We start from the raw sequence: 20,852 nt of genomic DNA, 5'->3' as shown, positions 1-20,852 counted from the left end.
TGAATGAATAAAAATGATCACACACGCAGAATTGGGGATTGGTGTGTACCTGTGTGGGGAGGGGTGGTCCTTGACTACCTGTGAATTGCCTATGTGGAAAAACCAGTTTGACGTGTGTGTGGGTGTGGGTGTGGGTGTGTGTGTAGGTTGATTATCTGTGGGCATCTCTGTGCTGGTGGCTTTTCCAGTATGAGCAAGTATAGTTGTTAGCCAGCATGTTTTTCCACAAAGGAGCTGCCTGTTACCTTACACTTGCCATTACCCAGTGAGGTGGGACGGTGGAGGGGGAGTAACCACGGAGGAGCCAGTAGCCAGCTTAGCGAGAATGCTGACCACGGCTCTGGTTACTGCTGATGAATAGGAGGGAGATCTAACAAAAACAGGCAGTCTTGGTTGATTACTTTCATGGAATGGAGAGTGATACCTGTAAGGTAATCGCTGATTTTAGGAGAAAAAAAAGAGACGTGGGGTGCAGGGGAAAGGTGATGGTATGTGTGTAGCCATCATGAATAAGTAAAGGTTAAGCATTTTTCTGTCATGTCTTCAAGTGGATTGAATGATCCCTTGAAATGCAAAGCCTAACTTTCTGGACTAATTTGAGGTCTCTTTTAATGTTATACTGCCTCTTGTTTTGGCATTAATTTTCTCATCCTTCTTTAAAAAATAGTTACCAATGTTTGCCTTCATCTTTTAGGGATCGGCTGTTATGCTTCCATGGGTGCCCTTTTGTAATTTATTCTTTCCATTACTGTATTCGCCTGCTTATTTAAGGTCGGTTAGAAGCCATGAATGTAACAGGATACACTGTACTGCTCTTTCAATAGCTTTAGAACTGAGCTTTAGGAGGTAGGGTTTTGGATTACTAAGCAAATTCTTTCCTTTTGGATCAAATTTGCCAATAAATACCTAACAAAAAATTCCTTAATTAGACACTTCTAGTTTCTTATGTAATGTTCCTGGACCTGACTTCTGGAGAGTATATGTTCTAAAGATAAAGGTAGCAATATTTACTTCTGTAGCAAAAAATATAGTGGGTTTAAGAAGATTCTGAATTGTACAATTTTGGTGAAAGTGAACAGCTATGCATTCTGTTGCTATGGTGATTAGATGCAACTGCAGTGATACACAGCCTTGTCTTTGGTAGTTTCCCCTTCACTCCCCCCACCATTCTAAATTAATTATAAGTTTAAAGGAAAAAAGTCATTGCTCATATTGGTGTTTTACAGTTGAACAGATTGTTTTCATTTTGAGAACTAACAATTGTAGGGGTGGGTGTGGTGAAATGGAAAAGTGCAGAAATGAAAGCATTCTGTGAACCAGAGCCAGAGCATAGATATTCATTGACAGTGGGCTGCAGTCCCAAAAGGACGAAAAGAGACACTTAAGGACTCAAGGCTTATCTCTTTGATTAACCAAGATAATGAATGGATGTAAAGGGAATTGAAAGTGCCTGGCATGTTAAAGAAGATTGATAACAGAGAGTTACTTAATTTTTAAAAAGACGAGTTTACAAACAAATATTGCTAAAACTTTCAAAAACAGCTTGATAATTAAGGCAAAAAAATGTAGTCCAAGCCCATACTTAAAATAAAAATACAATAGAAGGAACTAAATGCAAGCAAGATCCCTTCCTTCTCCAATCTCCATTTTATTCTCCAGAAGGAGCCACCCTTCCTGGGCTTTTGTATCTGCTATTTTGTCACATGCTCAACAATTTCTCTGCATATTTAAATAAGTATATCCTTCTTACGTTTATGGTGTACCATGGTTACTATGCAAATTGGACTTTTTATTTAATATACTTTAGACCTCTGAACATCAGAAAAGATGGCTCATTCTTTTTGCGGTACGCGGGCCTCTCACTGTTGGGGCCTTTCCCGTTGCAGAGCACGGGCTCAGCGGCCATGGCTCATGGGCCCAGCCGCTCCGCGGCGTGTGGGATCCTCCCGGATCGGGGCACGAACCCATGTCCCCTGCATCGGCAGGCGGACTTTCAACCACTGCGCCACCAGGGGAGCCCCGCTGGCTCATTCTTTTTAATGGCTGTATGGTATTTCATTACACAGAAGTACCCTAAATCATTTAACCAGTCTTGTATTGATAGCTTCCCATATTTAGCCACATGATATCTTTTGGCTGTTTAGCAATATTCCTCAGAATATGGAGTCCAAATATTAACCCTAGTCCAACTACTCCAGGCATGGTAAGTAAGTCAAAGTAACAATTTAAAACAGAGCTTTTCTTATCTCATTTACAACAGATTTTGCAAGACAGGCAGTCTCTTTATTCTTCTTGAATTACCCAATAAGGCAATTACTGCTCTCACCCAATTATATAGAAAATTACAGAGTTGGGTGGAGTGGGCATATTGGATAGCATCAGCTTTCTTCACACTTTCATTTTGATGATGGTGAAAGGACATTTTTTTTGGCCTGGCTTTAAATCAAGAGTATGGTAATCCATGTATAGTAATTAATGATGAAAATGTAGTAAGGATCCTTCCTCACTATTTGTTTGGCTCCTGCAGTTTCAGAAATGTTTATAAGGCTATGTGAATAACTTCCCAAGGATACTTATCACATGGAGAGAAATCACCAGTGAGAAGACACACTCTTTATTGTAGCTGCTGGTAGTTTCGATTTGGGTTGACTGTTAGCTTTGTTTAATGAAAAGAGGTGATATATGTTTATCAATTCACCCACTCCACGCATGTGCTCTTTCGTCCTTGGTGTGTGCCCACTTAGCTCTCACAACTTTACCTTTTCCCCCATCCTCAAGGTCTCTTCATTGCTTTGATCGTGTACAGGTTAGGCAGTTTTGAAGTGCGTATTAAAAGAAAAACACTCTGTTTTCTTGAGAGCACGTGCTTCATCTTTGTACTTCTTCAAGGCCCTACTTTTGTATGAGTTCTGAGCGCCCAGAAATGGCGTCATTATCCAGTTCTCCGCAGGCCAGCTGGGATTTCTGGAAGTGACTTGGAACTCAGTTTCCAGAGGAGTTTATTAACAGATAAGTTTCTGGTGTCTTCCATATTTTCCCAAAGCTTGATAGGCATGTCCCATTGATGCTGATTTGTTCAGACCCTGTCATCATTGTCTGTGAGCTGTGCATGCTTATGTTCTAGTGTCTTCTAACGATCTCAGAAAAATCCATTTTACTCTTCCATTTACAATAGGCATTGGCTTCCAAAGTAATGGTAACTTTGTTTCATTGGGACTGATACCAGTATACTGGTGATCATTTTGCCGTTCTTAGAATCATTGATTTTCTTCCCAGCTGTTTGCAATTAATATTTAGTGATATTTGAAGGAATCAGATTTCAATGGCATAAATTTTGGGGAGGTATGGCCAGGAAATAATTAGAATCTTGTCTCATAGGACTGTTGTCAGCATTCAGACCTCAATTTCATAAAATTCCTTGATAAAATCTTAATGTGGTCCTGGAAGGACCATCTCTTGCCTCATAAATTCATACAATCACCATGTTTTCATTTGGTTTCTACAAGCAGTGTGATTACATTTTTATTGATTGATAAGGAGGACCCCAAACATTTCACCTTTTAAAGATGGCACCTCAGGAACATGTACTTGAGAGAAAATTGCTGGAAAACAACTTTAAAGTTGTTGTAGCCAAACATTTGGCCTCCAAGTAAATATGGATTATGCATACCTGTTTTCAAAGTACCTAAAGGTAGAGAAGAATTTTGAAAATTGTACTGAATTTACCTTTATAAAAACACAATTTTAAAGTATATTTGATTGCATCTTAAACACACACCAAGTACTAAATTTTCTTCATGTAAGAGCATCCTGAAATCTCCTGTTCTGTTATATTTGTAATGCTCTTATGATTTCTGATCCACAGTAGAAGTATAATTGAAACAGAGCCAAATAAAAGGAAAAAATAATAGAACTGCCCAGCCTCTCATCTAAGCAGCCCTGTGGCCATCTGAAGAACTTCCAACATAATGGCTTTAGTGAACCAGAAATTCTCCAATAATTGCCTCTTGAAACATGCAGAATTTATAACAACAAAACATTTTTTTAAAGTGTGTCATGTTATCCCTATAGCTGGTACCTGCAGCCTTGGGAATATTCTTCCTCTATATGTTCATTTAGGTTGTGTCTAGCATTACAATTGAAGTTTTTAGATTTGGCTGACGTGCAACAACTTTGAAATGGGTCATTTTGGTGGGGCGTGGGATTCAAGTATGAAGAAAGCAAGCTGTAACTTTAAATAAAAGAATCAGTATAATGATTAACGAGTTATTCAGGTATATACTTAGAGTTTTGATGGAGTTTTATTGAGAAGTCTTGCAAAATTTCTAGTTTCAATAGAAAACTTGCATCTGTATCATGCACTTATAAGAGTTCATCATCTACGTGAAACTATTCCAATAGGCTCCCCCAAACTTGGGACACACATGGAAGTAATAGCCACCATTTATTGAGAATCTTCCATGTGCCAAGCATTTGGCTAAATACTTTAGCGACTTTACAGTTAATACTTCCAATTCTGGAAGCATTTCTATGCATTCACACATATAGGGGTGTAAGTGTGTGCGTGTGTGTGCACTTGTGTGTAGCTACAAATACGGTTTTGTTTGAGTTTTAACATAAATGGTGATAGATATGTATTATCATGCAACTTGATTTCTTTTTTTCTTTTCTTTTTCCACTCTGAATGTGTTAGATCTTTCCCTGTCAGTATCCATGGACCTAGCACATTCTTTGAAACCAGGCATAGGATTCTATAGCACTAGTTCTCAAACTTGCCTGCACATTGGAATCACCTGTGGAATTTGGAAAATTACCCAAGCCTGGGCCCTCAGTACTAGAGAGTCTTATATGATTGGTGTGATGTAAAGCCTGGTTATCAGAGTATGAGAACCAGTGTTTTACACTATGGGTGCCCCAACAGTTTTTAAAAGATTCCCGTTTTGAAGAACACTTAGATATTCTCTATTACAAATAATGAATCCTGTTTTCTTTCTATCACAATGTTGTAGTGCACATTCTTGTTAATATATCTCTGTGCTCATGTGTAAGTATGTTGGTAGGTTAATTCCTAGATATGGAATCTAGGAATTCTTAGTTGTGGGTCAATGGGCCAGTGCATTATAAGCAACAATAGATACTGCCAGGTTGCGATACAATTGATTCCCATCCACTGGTTATTAGATGGCCCATTGTGGGGCAGAGGGTTTTTTGCTGCCTTTTTTTTAAACTGGTCTTCTGCCTCGCCTGCCTTGTTCCCACCCCGGTTATAAAAAACTTTGTTCAGATTTTGGAGGGTTGTACATCTGAGTGCTTATGGAGGTTTCCAGCATGAAGGGAGATTGGGGAAATCTCACGTCAAAGCTTTATTTGTCTAGGTGTTTTTAGTACTGTGTCTTTGGAAATTAGTTTCATAGGCTGACAGGACAGTCCTGGCTTCACTTCTAATCATTAGAGGAATGTGCATCTCTTGCAGGGCTGGGTGGTTCTGATTTAAAAGCAGCAGCTCCCAGAGCCACATGAGACCTGAACAGGTGGAGGCCAGAGTGCCTCTTTACTGCCTTCTTTCTACAGCTGAACTTGCCTTCAACGGAAGCTTTTACTATCATCTTTCCATAAGCCTCTCTTGAAAAATTATTATGTAAAATTTATAGGTAGAATTTTTCTGAAGGGTAGGGTGCCTCTTCCGAAGGGAGTTTCAGCTTTCATAATGTGACTCCATCGTCTGGTCCTAGTTGTTTCTGGGTGGCTGCTCTCTCCGCCTTTTGAGCAGGACTCATTAGGAACAGCCTGAGCATAGGTGTGGTGCTGGCCTTGCCCCAGATGAGCCCCTCAGAGCAGCAGGGGTGTAGAGAGACTCGGCATCTATCTAGTAAACAGCTCACCACTCTGTAATTTGGAACCCAGGATCACCATGTACTTAGCTTTCCATAAACATTTTTCACATCTCCAATGGCAAACCATGGCTGTGTTCACACTTGTTCAGACTGCTCTTTCTGAGGCAAAACTGGGAAAGCCAGTTGGTAAAACCTTGCAGTAGGTTTTCTACCTTGGTGACCAATTCACAATTACTTTCCTGGGCAGACAAGATGCCTTCAGATGTCGAAAGGAGAATAATAAATAGATGAGATCACTGAGGAAAATGTGAAGGGGAATCAGGTCAGTGTTGCAAACGTCAGTGTCGTTGCAGTGGGTGTGCTCTGTGGTAGTTTTCGTGGAAGTGGTTGGGTCGAAATATTAAACCTGTTGAATGCTTCAACATATACAGGAGGGCTAAGTTTCTTTTTTAATGCCTTTTCCACACTGCCCCAAAACCCTCAGGAATTTCCCACAATTTGCAGATAAGCTGACTAACCTGCAGAGCCCCTGATTTAGTGGTGACAACTGCCCTATGGAGATTAAACCAGCCTCATTCCAGGAATTTGTTCTGCTGATACACACAGGAATGTCAGGGAAAGGGATCTGGTTAACATATTTCCACCAAACAGTAGCTAACAAATATAAATCCCCCTTCCAACTTTTTTATGTAGTTCTCACTTCCCTTTGTAACGTCCACTTAAAATCTAGCAAACACTTATAGAGGACTTCGGGGTGCTGAAGTCTTTTTTAAAGTCACTCACCAAAAAAAAGTGTTCGAGCTGGTATTTGAACCCAGGTCACGACTCCACGGCTGCCTGTCATATTATATCTGCTCATCCGTTTTTCCCTAACTGAAAAGCTACATTTGCCATGAAAAAGATGGGAGTTTCTTAACAGTTATCAGAGAGTGAGGCCGATTTTAACAACGAACTTTTGTTCTACGTGGTATTTTATTTTATTTTCTCCTGTTGCAATTGTAATAAAGTAATCTTGGCATAAAAGTAGTTAGAAGAGCATGAAAAGACGAAGGTAATCAGTGAGTTTTAAAATTTGCATTCAGTAAACATGAAAACATATAAACCCTCTAAGCAAGTTTTTATTTATTTTCAGTCCAGAGACCTGTAGTTTCCCTACGATACCAGGAGACGGAGACGTTATTTTCCATGGAGGCTTGTGTAGAAATAGAAATTATACCTACTTGGCCTTGATAAAATGTAATTATACTATTTGAGAAGGAGTAAGATTGAACAGCATCTGGTTTGGGGCTGTGAGGGTCAGCAGCAGTACTCACGTTTCCAGGGGACCACGTCTTATGGCCTCACTGGGGAGATAAGAAAAGAGTACTTGTACATTTTAGGACATCAGCCATCACCTGTAGTCTATGTGCTCTGGTCCTCTGCTGATAATATTACTGGGAGGCTGCGTCGTGAGTCCTCGGCCTAGAGTGCCCCCCAGTTTATCTTTTCTAAATCACACTAAATTTTGCTTGAAGATTTGGAAAACATAGTTGTTCAAACCAAGTACAGTTGGGTTTGAACAACACGGGTTTGAACTGTGAAGGTCCACTTGTACCTGGAGTTTCCTCAACAGTAAATACTATAGCACCACATGATCCGCACTTGGTCGAATCCCCGTTTGCAGAACCGTGGATACGGGAGGAACCGAGTATGCAGTGGGCCAACTGTAAATTACCCTCAGATTTTCTACTGTGTGGAGGATCAGAGCCCTTAACCCCCTTGTTGTTCAAGGGTCAACTGTATTTATCTGCTCACCCTCTTTTCTCTCAGAATTTGCCAGAATCATTTCAGTTAGGAGGTTCCAAAAAATGCCTAATACTATGTTTCTTTTTAGACAATGTCTTTTTAATGTCATTTGCATATTCTCTGTGGTTGGCACCAGAGGGTTGGCCGCTTGTTTGGGAAGGTCTGAAACATTAAGTGCCTCAAGTGTGGTCATTTCGGTGGGGAGACCTTTTAAGACGCAGCACGTTGACCTGAAGTGGTGAAGACTCTGACCTTTAGGGCTTGTTTCAGTCGGATCACCAGAGGACCAGAGCATATAGACTACAGGTGATTGTAGATTGGTGGCAGTGTACCCTTTCTGAAAAGGGCTATTAGGTGATTCAGGAAAGTTGCATTCTTTTACATATTCGTTGAAGAACAAAACTTGACCTCTTGGAAGAGTGAGAGCTTCCGATGTGACAAAGCTGGCCGTTTGAGTGGTAGCTTCTTATGTTTGTATAACCCCCAGTTATAGGGGGTTTGTCTCAATTTGTCTTTAAAGGCTCTGAGTGGGTCCCTTAGAGTCAGGGAGGTAGAAAACTCAAAGGGGGAAAATGATTTGCATTTCTTTCAGCGTGGGCTTAAATTTGTTTATTGACTGCCCTCACAGACTAGTAACAGGCCCTCTGGCGAGGTTGCGCTTTGTTTGGTGGGGAGCTCCAGTGACACTTGGTTTGGCTCTTCTCCCAGATGATCTAGACTAGATGTCCTGGCTTCCAGACTGGTTTCTGTCACGTGAACAGCCCAAACTTCCTAACTCGAGATCTGTGTTATATTGGCCTTAGGGATTTATGCCCTAAACCCACGGTTAAAGTATTGAGTCATGACAGAATAGTCGTTGCCAGCTTTTCAGGGTAGAGACCTGGAGGTCCCCTCCTTTGCTCTTTATGTGAAGAGGGGCTCTTCTCTGGCAGGAGTCCATGGCTTGGGCCTGGAACAAGACTGTTGATTATGTGCTGGTTGAGGCTTGGTCTGGCTTGAGGGTGTGCATGCACTTCATTTGGGTTCCTTCCTCCCTTATCTCGGGAGGAAGTAGGGAAGGAAGGGGACTGGTTCTGGCTTCCACTTTGCATGCCCCCCCTCCCCCACAGTGATGCAGGCGGACCCCGAGGAGGGAGTGTGCTTTGCTTTTGCTGTGCTGCTTACACAGTGGAGCAGGAAGTGTTTTCAGGGTGGCAGAGGCTTATTTGAATGTTTGGATTTTGGTTTCCCCGTCTGTGGTGGGATGCCCTCATTGTTTTCTTCTTGTCTCAGAAAAGTCACTGGGTTGAGAGGATTGACTGCTGGGTGAATTTCCAGGAGCCACTCCAAGAAGTGCCCTATTAGAACATCCTTTTGGGACCAAGCGTGTGGGAAGGGCTGTCCCTCCACTGGACTCACTGAGGAACGCCCTTTCCGTTTCCTGATGGAGAGGATGTTGAAACTTACGGGGAAAACACATTCCGTTTCAGACGTTTCTCCTACAGCCTTTAGACTGCAACCCATCATTTGTTAAAGCTCCAAATAGTATTTGGCATCTGGTGTTCTTGAAATGAAACCAGACATGAGGAATGTGAGATGGGAGAGAGATGGCCAAGGAAAGAAGCAAAGCAATTTTTTCCTTTCACATTCTTCTTGATAAGAGAATTTGGGTTAACATTAACATGTTGAAACCCAAGTCATATGTCAGAGCCCTCTGCAAAATGTGAGGTAAACTGCAGCTCTGAAAACAATAGGTTCGCTAATTAAAACTGAGGGTTCTCTTAACCTTTCTCTTTAAAATTGCACTTGTGGCATAATTTTGTTTTCTTGCCCTTCTTTTTATGTCTGTGACATTGTTTCAGAAATTCCAGAGACCATTTATAATAAACAATGACAATATTTTAGTGGTAAAATGATAACTGGAGAATTAAATGCAAAATACTATCATGATTAAAATAATAGACGTGGAGCTCAACATACATGGTGCCCACTGCGTTTCGTGTGTCCATGCAGAAATTCTCAACTGTTTAACCAAGTTGGTAGCAGGAAGGGACCACCGTCTCCTTCTTTCCCGTCCTTCAGCATGTAAGCTGTTGTTTCCCCCGTAACCACTTTGGTTAGAGGAAGACCTTGGTAACTTAGCCAGTGAGTGTATCCCTCAGCCATCTTATAAATGTGGCCATAAGTCCCTGATGAGCCAGCGAGACTGACGTACGTATCAGTGCAAATCTGTTTTGTGAACACGACCTTCCATTTTCCCCTATATGTTAGGTACTGCTCATGTGTAGCTTTGTGGAAAGCAAACTTTCCATATTACGTATGTGTTGTGACTTGGCATTATCAAAGGAAAAGTATTAAAGGGGGTTTTCTTGTGGACTGTTTCTGTTCTCTAGTTTTGGTTTTGTTTTTTTTTTTACTCATCATAATTGTAAACAACATTCCCGCAAATTTGGTCCTCATTTTTTGACTGTTATCACATTGAGACTCTTGTTTGTTTTGGTAAAGAGCAATACAAATGACTCTGACTTCGAGCTAGGCCACAGATGGATTAAATTTCTGATTCTTTGCTAAGCAAAATGCACCTGCTCCAGAATCTTAAGCAGCTTTTTAATTGCTTCCTTGTGCACGGCATAGCAATAGTCATCTGTAATGCTATAGGTGGATTGCAGTTTGGGTGTCCCAGAAGCACCTTCTCCCCTCTGCAGCAGGGCCAGAAGCTGAGATGAGAAGATGTGTTCTGGTTGAGGGCCCAGCTGTCCTGGTGGAATTAGTCCTTTCCCTCAGGCCGATCTGATTGAAAAGGGGGCCAAGATGTGGAAACATCGGCTGCTGGTTTCAGTAACTACACATTTCCTCTTCAGTGGCCAAAAGGACCAGCTTCACTGCTCCCTAAATGTCCCCACTAGGTGTGATCTCCCTAGTCTGTGAGTTTTCTTCACCTATTTCTCTAGCACCTAGCACTGAGTCTGGCCTATGGAGGCTCAGGTATGATAGCTGAGTAAGTGAATACATCTTGGGCGAAGTGTTCACTGAATGTAAGGAAGGGGGAAAATGTCTAAAAGATTCTATCAGCGGATTTGTTTCCAATGGAGTTTACTTGAGGATGGGTGGAAAAACCAAGTACCAGCCAGTTCGGCCAGAGAGAAATTTCTCACTGTAGGGAAGCTGCAGATACCGCCAGGATGAAGTCTGTTTGTGAGGCTACTGTCAGCATCAGAAATCTTGACAAGTGGCTAAAGAGCACTTGGCAATCTGATTGCCTTCAAATGTTTCGGCAGTTGTGAAAAACAGATCTACAGGCAACTGTGGGAAGAACACCGAGTCGCACCACCCTGAAGTTCAGAGATGAGACCATCTGTTCACTTAGGCATTTGTGCTTTTGCATTCAACAGACATTTATTGCAAATATACTGTGTGCCAGGCACTGAATGAAACTTGGTCCCTGCCTTTAGGATCTCATAGTTTAGTGGGGGAAACAGACATGAATTAAAAAAAACACCCAAACCAAAAAAAGACTCAACTATGTATATGGTGCCGGGGGTGTGAAAAGAAATGTGTGACCATCTCTGGGACATTGAAGGGTCATAAAAGCAGCAGTATTGGAGTGTGGTCTTGACTGGTAAGTGGAAGATAGTCAGGTAAAGATGGAAAGGAGCACCTAGGCTGAGGGGACTGCAGAGGGATGGGCTCAGAGGTGCAACTACTGCTGCGGGCATGTGTGTATGGGGCGGGCACAGGGGTGCACAGCAGTTAAGGTGTGGGAGAAGAGGGTAGAAAATAAAGGAGGGTCTTTATTTGGTCCAGGCTGGGAAGTTGGACCATATCCAGGAGACACTGCAGAGCCCAGTGACACAGTCGGATTTATGACGTGCTGAGAATAAATCCCAGATTCCTCACTCCGGTGTACAAGGCCCTGGGGTCTGGGCCCCTGCCCCCTGCAACCTCATCTCTCTTAACAACACTCCCATTACTCGCTGTGCTCCAGCCCCACTAGTCTTTCTCCCTGATTCAAATGTGCCGAGGTCCCCACCTGCCCTGGGCTGCTGCACACACTCCTGCTGCCTGGAGTCCTCTTCCCTGACACTCTGCAGAGCTCGTCCCATTTATGCATCAGTCTTCACTTTAAATGCCCCCTCTCAGATCACACTATCTAAAGTAGCTGTCCCCTCCCACCAGCACCATCACCAGCATTTTCTTTCATTTTCTTCTTGCATCCCCTGTAACACTAACTAAAATCAGTAATTATGTTATAGTTTACTTGATTCTTTTACCTGCTTTCTTCAAATAAAATAAGCTCCCTAAAGACATATTCTCTTATTTTCAGCCTTTTTTCTTTAGTACCTAGCACAGTGTTTGGCACCTGATTGATACTTGATAAACATTGGACACAATGAATTAAATGGATAAATGTGATGGACTAGGGCAGCTGTTGGCAGCCTTCAGCCCACGGGCCCACGTGGGCACACCACCTATTCTTGTTATGTTCCATGAGCTAAGAATGATTTCCACATTTTTAAATGGTTTAAAATGAATATTTGTGACATGAGAAAGTTATATAAAATTCAATTTTAGTGTCCACAAATAAAGTTTTATTGGCACACAGGCACACACGCTTGTCCACAGAAATGTCTTTCATGTTGTGGCAGGCTTGAGCAGTTGTGATAGAGGCTTAATGGCCTACAAAGCCTGAGATATTCACTCTCTGGCCCTTTTCAGAAAAGCTTTGTCACCCCCTAGACTGGGGTCAGGAAGAGGAGTTAAGAAGCTGTTGTAGTCATTCACATGAGAGATGAGAGGAGGCTGAACTAAGCAAGCAGGCTCTCTGACCTCTGCAAACCCCACTCCCAACAATTAGGCTGTTCTGAATAAACATCTCTTTGCCTTCACCAGCAAATCAAGTCTCTCGCAGATTACTCTTCCTAATTGCCCCTCTCCCTGCCAAGTCTCCTCTTAAATCTCATGTGTCAAATGGGGATGATGGAAAGAAGTGATGGGTGTGAATGTGCTTCTAGAATCTTGTACGCAGGCAGTTGTTGGGATCACTCGTTAGTGAAGTGCTAGAGCAGTTAAGAGAGCTGGCCAGAAGTGCCTGCTGCCACTAAGGGGTCAAGTGAGATGATTACTTTTGCTTCCTGTTTTGGTCTATAGCCAGGAAACTAGGCTCTGAACAGTGGAGCTCCAAGTAAGTGCATTAAAAACGGTTGCTTGTTGGAAATCTCAAAGTTTTGCCGTCATCTACAGTTTAAGGATGGGCTTAGTGGAGGACCTTGTATTTGGGGTTCCACGGAAGAGCCAGGATAAAACCTTGGGCTTTGGGATTTACTGAGGCTTTTAAACACAAATCACCTATCAAAGGCAATATTTGTCCTTATTAAAATGATGTCAGTTAGGCCCTTGAATGGAATGGGCCCTGTATCTCATTACCCATCTTAGAAATTAGCCAAGACCCCTTAGTATTCTTCTGTTTATAGAACTGTTGGCATATTTTTAAGACTTGAAAAATGCTTTGGACTGAATTTTCTTAGATCTTAATGTCTCCTCTGCTCCCCTCTTCTATACCGCCAGAACGTAGTATAACTTGTGTTTAAGCGAAACAACTTGTAAAATGCAAAAGTAAAGTAATTACTCTCTTTATTCGTTTCTCAAATACATTGATTACCCTCCTATATGTGTGAGGCACTGTGCAACACATGCCGTGGGCACTTTTCCCTATGGAGTTGACTCTTCAATGGGGGAAGAAAGACCCAGACCACAGATTATCGTACCTGTTGGCTGTGCATTGCAGAGGTTCTCAAAACGCTGAAAGGCCCAGATCATGTTCAGATGGGTGGGTAGGTTAGCAAAACTGTCTGCCAATGAACTTGAAGGCTAAGCATGGACCCTCCAGGAGCTGGCCTTCGCCTGCTTTGTTTCCTTGACCTCATCTCCGAGCAGCCTGAACAGTGCCTCCCCTGCCCCCTTCCACACACATGCGCGTGCAGTCGGACCTTGACAGTAGCCTCTGAACAGTCTCTCTTCAGTTGACGGACCAGCAGTGGTAGGGTATGTGGGACACTTGAGTGGGAGGTGGTTCCTGCCCTGAGGACACACACCGGAGACAAACGTGAACAGTTACAGTTTGATGAGATAAGTCTTATCTCCCATCTCCTGGTGTACATCAGTGCCATTGCTGCCTACCTGCTGGTTAACAAAGTGCAAGAATTGTACACTTAGAGAAAGCCTTATAGCAATTTGACATTACTGAGATATTTGTACTGTATTTTACAAAAATATGTTTGTAACAGATTGGTGGGAAAACCGTCCTTCACCACGGTTTGAGAAGCTGGTGTGTAGATCACCATAACTTAGAAGTTTTTGATAGGAACAGTTTTGCGTACACGTTTCCCCCTCCTCTGTCGCAGAAACAAATAATCATGTAAAGTGTTTTTTAAAAATCTTATCTCGTTTTATTAATTGTGAAAGTAGTATTGTGAGAACAACTTGGAAAGTACAAGAGTTTTAGGGTTTTTTAAAAGTAATCCATACAGCTGACATGAGCTAAATGCTGCTTATATTTTAGTGTATTTCTCTTGTCCTTCTTTTCTGCCCATGTATCAATATATACATTTTTTATACATAAATGGGACATTGTGTACCTATTTTTTTATTTCATATATCATAAGTATTTGCATGTCATTAAGTATTCTTTTTAATTTTTTATTAAGTTATAGTTAATTTACCATATTATATTAGTTTCAGGTGTATAACATAGTGATTCAAAATTTTTGCAGGTTATATTCCATTTATAGTTTTTATAAAATACTGGCTATATTCCCTGTGCTGTACGATATATCCTTGTATTAAATATTCTTTTTCAAAGGATTGCATGGTGGTCTATCATCTAGTTGTACCATAATTTATTTACCTTTTTCATATAGTTCTCTATTGCTAACACCTATTTTATGCCCTTGTTTATTCTTATAGCTTTGTTCTTGCATCCCCTTGTTTCAAAGCTCTTATAGCTTTGAAAATTTTTATAAAAACACCTTTGATAGTGTCTCTGAATATATCCGTGGAATATATTTCCAGAAGTTGAAATTCTAGGTCAAAATTGTGACTATTTTAAGGGCTTAATAAATTGCCCTTCAGAAATGTTGAACCAAATTTCATCTACCACCAGCAGATGAGGCTTACTGCATTGAGTACTCTCAGGACTGGTACTGTCAGGGTGGGGACACTGTTGACAAAGATAAGGGCAGAAGAAATGAGTGGACCACCTGGATGGAAGATGATGGGAGTGCAAGATATTTATGGGGCATGGAAAACGGTCTGTTGGCTAAGTGTAGGATACTTTTAAGGAAATAGAAAAGACAGAAACAGTGAGTTGGAATTGGATTTGATAGCACACTGAAAGCCAATTTAGAATGGTGTTGGTAGGTTTTAAGTAGGGAGATGGGACCCTCCAGGGCTCAGCTACGGGAAGATGTTATACAGCACCACCTGTACCGTACCACCCCTCACTCCCCGTGTACTTGCCCCTTCCCAGCTCATGCCTTTGTTTGCACTGGTCCCTCTGCCTAGTGCCCTGCTTTCTAACATCTGTCAAAATTCCACACAAGCATCAGGGACCAGATTCTTCCCTACATAGTTCCTGCTTGATTACATAGCACTTAACTGTATAACATGTCATATTACTTTTGTAATAATTATTTGGTGCACTACTCTCTCCCCCCAGATTATAAGCTCCTAGTGACCCACTCCTTTCTGTATCCTTAGGTATCTACTATCACGCCTGGCATATAGTAGATATTAATACACATTTACCAAAGGAATCCCAGGTACTGCATATGTCTCATATGACCTTGCATAAGTATTCCTTAGGTCAGGAGATGTATGCTTCAACAGAATGGGATATTGGTATCTCGGCTAAGTCTTTATCCCAGAGTCAGTTAGGTCATCACAGAGGGCTCCATGACCGATACCTTGCTCTTAACCTCTTTTCTCCCTTCCCAACTCAGGACTTCCAGTTGCCGGCTTTCGGAGGCCACTGTCCCTTAAAGTGAGTGGAGAGCTTGTCTCTAGGAGTGTTTGCGAAACATAGTTGTTTATGAGAATTTTTACCCGAGTTTGCATCATTACACAATCAAGAAACTGGTGACAGATTTTGGAATTGGATTCTCTGATTTGGAAGAGATGCTGAAAGTCCATAAGTTGGATTTTACTTATAAAAAACTTAAGAACAAGAACAAAGTTCAACGGAGCCATCCATTTCCTCACTATGCAGAATTAACCATTGTTAAATGTTGACACACTTGCTTCTGGTCTCTCTTCTGTGTGTATACTTTTATTTTTAAATGCATAAATGATGTATGGATACATTGTTCTTTAAAAATTTAAATCGTACAGATAAAGCTTAAAGACTCCTTGACTTTCATCCCCATGCCCCATAGTCTAAAATTTTTTTGAAGTAAAGTCCTTTGTTTAAATGAGACTTTATGTAAAAGTCTGCTGTTAAATATGTGAGTATCCCATGTACATGTGTCCCATGTACTGTCATGTGCTGGGGGCACAGCAATGAGCAATATATGCAGGGCCCCTGCCCCCATGAAATAATCACAGTGGATAATTTGAAATAGTGGTACTTGCCCTGAAGAACTTCAAACAGGGTAAAGGGATAGAGAGTGACTGAAGCATGGAACAGGACTGGGGCAGATACAGTGGTTGGGGATGACTTTCTGAGAAAGTGAAATTCGTGCTGAGGCCTTAATGATGAAAAGAACCAGCCGTGCACAGATGTGGCCAGAACACGCCAGTCAAGGACATGGCTGATGCAAAGGCCCTGAGGCAGGACCCAGCATGGCCAGTGTAGTTGAAGTGCAGTGACCCATACGAAGAAAGCTACAGGGTGAGGTGGGGAGGCAGGCAGGAGCCAGATTGTGATGCCCTTGGAGGCTGTTGCCTGGCCTTTGCATGTTCTTATAATTGCAGTGAGTAGCCTCAGGACGTTTTTATAAAATAAGATCGATACCTAATATATAAAAAAGTATAAAAGCAGAGCTGCTGGAATTGAAGCTGGAATGAGAAGCTCAAGTCAACACTTGCTGAAAATCTCTAATCTCTCTCCCGTCTCCCATCTAAGAGTTGGGGTACACCTTAGGCATTTCTAACAGCTAACTTCAGTCTGAAGACAATGGAGCCAGGGACTCCTCACCTGCATCCTATCCCAATCACAGACATTAGAAAATTCTTCCTTATGTCTCCTTACAGCTTTACCCATTGTTTTGTTTTTTAATAAATTTATTTATTTAATTTATGGCTGCATTGGTTCTTCGTTGCTGCGTGCAGGCTTTCTCTAGTTGCAAAGAGTGGAGGCTACTCTTCGTTGCGGTGCCTGGACTTCTCATTGCAGTGGCTTCTCTTGTTGCGGAGCACAGGCTCTAGGCGCGCGGGCTTCAGTAGTTGTGGCACGTGGGCTCAGGAGCTGTGGCACGCGGGCTCTAGAGTGCAGGCTCAGTAGTCGTGGCACACGGGCTTAGTTGCTCCGCAGCATGTGGGATCTTCCCGGACCAGGGCTCGAACCCCGTCCCCTGCATTGGCGGGCGGATTCTTAACCACTGCGCTACCAGGGAAGCCCTACCCATTGGTTTTAAATTCATCCTGGGGGGTGACACAGCTCTGACCCTGTTTCTTTGGATTCGCCCATAGAAATCAGTTCGAGGATAATTGCGGGCCTCTGCCTCCCCCTCAGGTCTTCTCTTCTGTTTCAGGAAGTGCCTGCTGTAGTGTTAGCCCCGTGTCTCAGCACGTGCTGTGTTTGTCAGGACGGGGACATTAATATATTGTCTGATCATCTGTTGTGCACTCTCTGTGGTGCTCAGCGGTCACTGTAGCTTCTGCAGCAAAGCCATGTGCCCACAGCTCTAACGAATGAGTAGTCAAGACCCAACCACATCTGCTTTCTCTAATTTTTTTTTTTTTAAAGAGAGAAATGTAGGGGAGGCTTTTAAGTGTGACTGCCAGTTTCTGTGGGATAAATCCAGACTCCTCAGCCTGGGTTGCAGCTTCTCCACACCAGCCCTCCTCTCTACGCTTACTCGCCCTGGCTCCTCCCTGGAATTCACGCCCTTGTTCCTACCATCTTCCTGGCACAGATGTGGCTCTCCTCCTCTGCCCTTCCAGCTCACCAAGGGCCAATTCATAATCCACCTTTCTTTTTCCTTTCAATCCCATCTCTTTAAAAATTGACAATCTACAGAAGTTATACAGGAATATGCTCTCATCTTAAAAAAAAAAATATATATATATACATACATACATATATATATATATAATAAAAAGTGTGTTTCCTTTCTTGCCTTTTCCCCAACCCCTTCCTCTCTCAGAGTTAGGAAATTGCTGTGTATCTTTCTAGGCCTTTTGCTATGCAGTCCCATGTAAATTATTTAGGTTTTTGTGTAAGATTGTTTTTAAAAGACATTATGGCACATGTTATACACATTATTCTTTGAGTTGCTTTTTTCACTTGACAGTATAACTTAGAAATTTTTCTAAGACAATACATGCAGTTGTAACTTAAAAAAAAACTATGCAGTCATTAAAAATGTATTTTTATGGTAAAAATTCAAATTCAAAAGGGTATAAAGTGAAAAGGAGTAGTTCTCCCATCCCCTCTCTTTGGAAGTTACTGCTGATAACACTTCCTGACATATATTCATAAATGCTTTAAAACATGTAATCCTGTAGTATATAGTATACATATCACATAGTATCTTGAACCTTTTTCCATATCTACATGCACAGATGCCTCGTTCTTTTTAGTGAGTGTGTAATGTTCCGTTATGTGAATATACTATCATTTATTTAACCATCTCTCTATCAGTGAATTCATTTGATCTTTTCTGTTTGAAAATCTCGGACCCTTCTAGCTTGTGTTAAGTCACTCCTCCTTTGTTATGAATTTATTCAACACAATAAACATTAACTTAGTGTCTTCTGACTTCCTGGTGCTGTGCGGGGCACTAGGGCCACCAAGTTGCTTGATACACAGCCCCTTCCCCCTGCTTTGAGTTCTGCCAGTCTAATAGGAAGACACATTCCTAAGGAACTTTGACTGTGACATGAGCTGGAATGGATAGATATGTCTTAGCATATATATTATTAATTCTGCTTGGGGAAAGTAAAGGAGAAATTGCAATCGAACCCTAGAGGATAAGAGATCCTTATCTTAGGTGGCAAGGAAGAGAAGGTCATTCTTGCAGGGGAGTAACAAGAACAATATGGGTTGGCAAGAAAGAGCACACGATGTGCAGAGAACGGCCCGGAGCCCAATGGGATTGGAGCATATGCCATGGCGTGAGGTGGCTGGAGTGTTACTGCTTGCTCAGCAGTGGGTCATAGGAAACACTGAACAAGTGCCTGGACGGGCATGTGCTCTCTGCCCACGTTGTCCCCTATGCCCTGCAGACGTTGCCTGCAGATGTTGGCTCCACTGACATTGCCTCTGGCTCACCAGGCTCTTTCTTGAATTGGTCTGACTTGAAAACTATATAAAGCTTATCCATTTTTGTATTCTTAACATGTCATGTCCTCTTTTCGCAGAGTTTAATCGGTCAAGAAATAGAACAGAATTCAGCTATGGCCCCGAGGAAGAGAGGTGGACGGGGGATTTCATTCATCTTCTGCTGTTTCCGAAATAATGATCACCCAGAAATCACATATCGGCTGCGAAATGATAGCAACTTTGCGCTTCAGACCATGGAGCCAGCATTACCCATGCCCCCTGTGGAGGAGCTGGACGTCATGTTCAGTGAACTTGTGGTGAGTCTCAGACTTCCATCCCAGGGGTAGTTGGGGCTATCCAGGAGGGAGGGGAGAGGATGTGGACAGTTTGGTTAGACACAGGCTTGCCTTTCTTCAGTGAAATGGCCCCCATCCGTCCTTTCGATCTGCACCCCCAACTGTCAGCACTGAGCCTGTGGAGAAGGAGAAAGAAAAGGTAGCATCACTACATCAGAGGGCTTTGCTGGTGCTTTAAGTGGAGGGATTTAGACCTTTAGGTCTTCAGATATGTGGCACGACTGCTTCCTAAGTTGCCCTTTCTAATTCCTCCCCATCCCAACCTGAGATACTTGTGTGCACAAATATTTCCTTCATCTGCTTCACACCAGCTGGGATTACCCCATGCTTCCCGCCACTCCCAGTGTGTAGTAATAGTGTCTTTTAAAAAATTAGTCATACTGTCCCTCCCGTCCTTGATCCTTGGATGAAAGACATTATTACTTCAGTATAGTATAATTATTTAGCCTAATGATAGGACTGCAATAATAACTGTTGTGGGAAGCTTTTTATAGATACTATCATATTTTAGAATCCACTATACTGAAGTGAGGGATGTATCTAGTGTAGGACCCATTCATCAAGAGATGTAGGTGCTCTCTTCAAGTTTCTGAAGCACCTGTGAAGTAGTGTTTCTTTCCATTCTGTGTTCCGGAGGTTATTATGGTACAGTTAAGGGCACTGGCACGGGCATTAGGAAGACCTTGGTTCAAATTACTGCTCTGACTTTATTATCTGTATCAGTATGGAAAAAGCATATGACTTTTCCAAGCCTACATTCCGGAAAGCAGAAGAAAAAAAAAAACCCACCTTCTCCTAGGTTTGATGTAATGTTTAAATGAGAATAATGCAGAGTGGGAATGGCCCAAAGCCTGCCCCTTCTTAGGGGTTCAATAGACGTTACACGAGGACTCTATCCTCCCTTGATCACCACTGGCATTTTGTAACGGAGTTAGTTCTAATCAGACCATTTATATTGTTCAACAGATACTAGAGACTGCTATCATTTTACATGAATCTTAGGTCAAAAAAGTAACGTAGGCTGTGTCATTGCCCTCAAGGGCTAATAACTGAACTGATTGTCACTCCAGCTTTGATGGACCAGGATTCGCCTATAAGCTTCTCTTACGAGATAAGCCAAGAAGAGAGAGTACTATGAAGCTGATGTTTGAGTTCTGGCCTCCTCAGTGGATTAATGGGCTGATTACCAACCAAAATCGGTGGGGAAAAGAGATGACTCCCGGCAGCATGTTTACACTTGAGGACGTTGAATATTTTCAGTGTTTCAGGCATCTCTCTCTACCCTCTCCCATTCCCACTGCATGCAGAACTCTGTTCTAGAAGCTAGCAAGGAGATTCAAAACGGAAAACTAGAACCTGCTCCCAAAGAGCTGACAGTTTCAGTAGTATAACAAGAGGTATAATGCCACCAAAGGAAGA

At 42.2% G+C, this 20,852-nt stretch overlaps 1 protein-coding gene across 1 annotated transcript in view; it reads left to right on the top strand.

Moving 5' to 3' along the window:
- DAAM1 (dishevelled associated activator of morphogenesis 1) overlaps nt 1-20,852 on the top strand; it is a 180,017-nt gene that overhangs the window by 46,591 nt on the left and 112,574 nt on the right. The window contains exon 2 of the mRNA XM_082845513.1: nt 19,176-19,394. Coding sequence (XP_082701639.1) covers nt 19,212-19,394 — 183 coding nt within the window. The 5' untranslated portion in view covers nt 19,176-19,211. The remainder of the gene's footprint in view (nt 1-19,175; nt 19,395-20,852) is intronic.

The sequence above is a fragment of the Leucopleurus acutus genome (genome assembly GCF_964270905.1).
Source record: "Leucopleurus acutus genome assembly, chromosome: 1".
Taxonomy (NCBI): Eukaryota; Metazoa; Chordata; class Mammalia; order Artiodactyla; family Delphinidae; genus Leucopleurus; species Leucopleurus acutus.
Note: the sequence above shows the minus strand (reverse complement) of the source record. Positions and strands in the feature narration are given on the sequence as shown.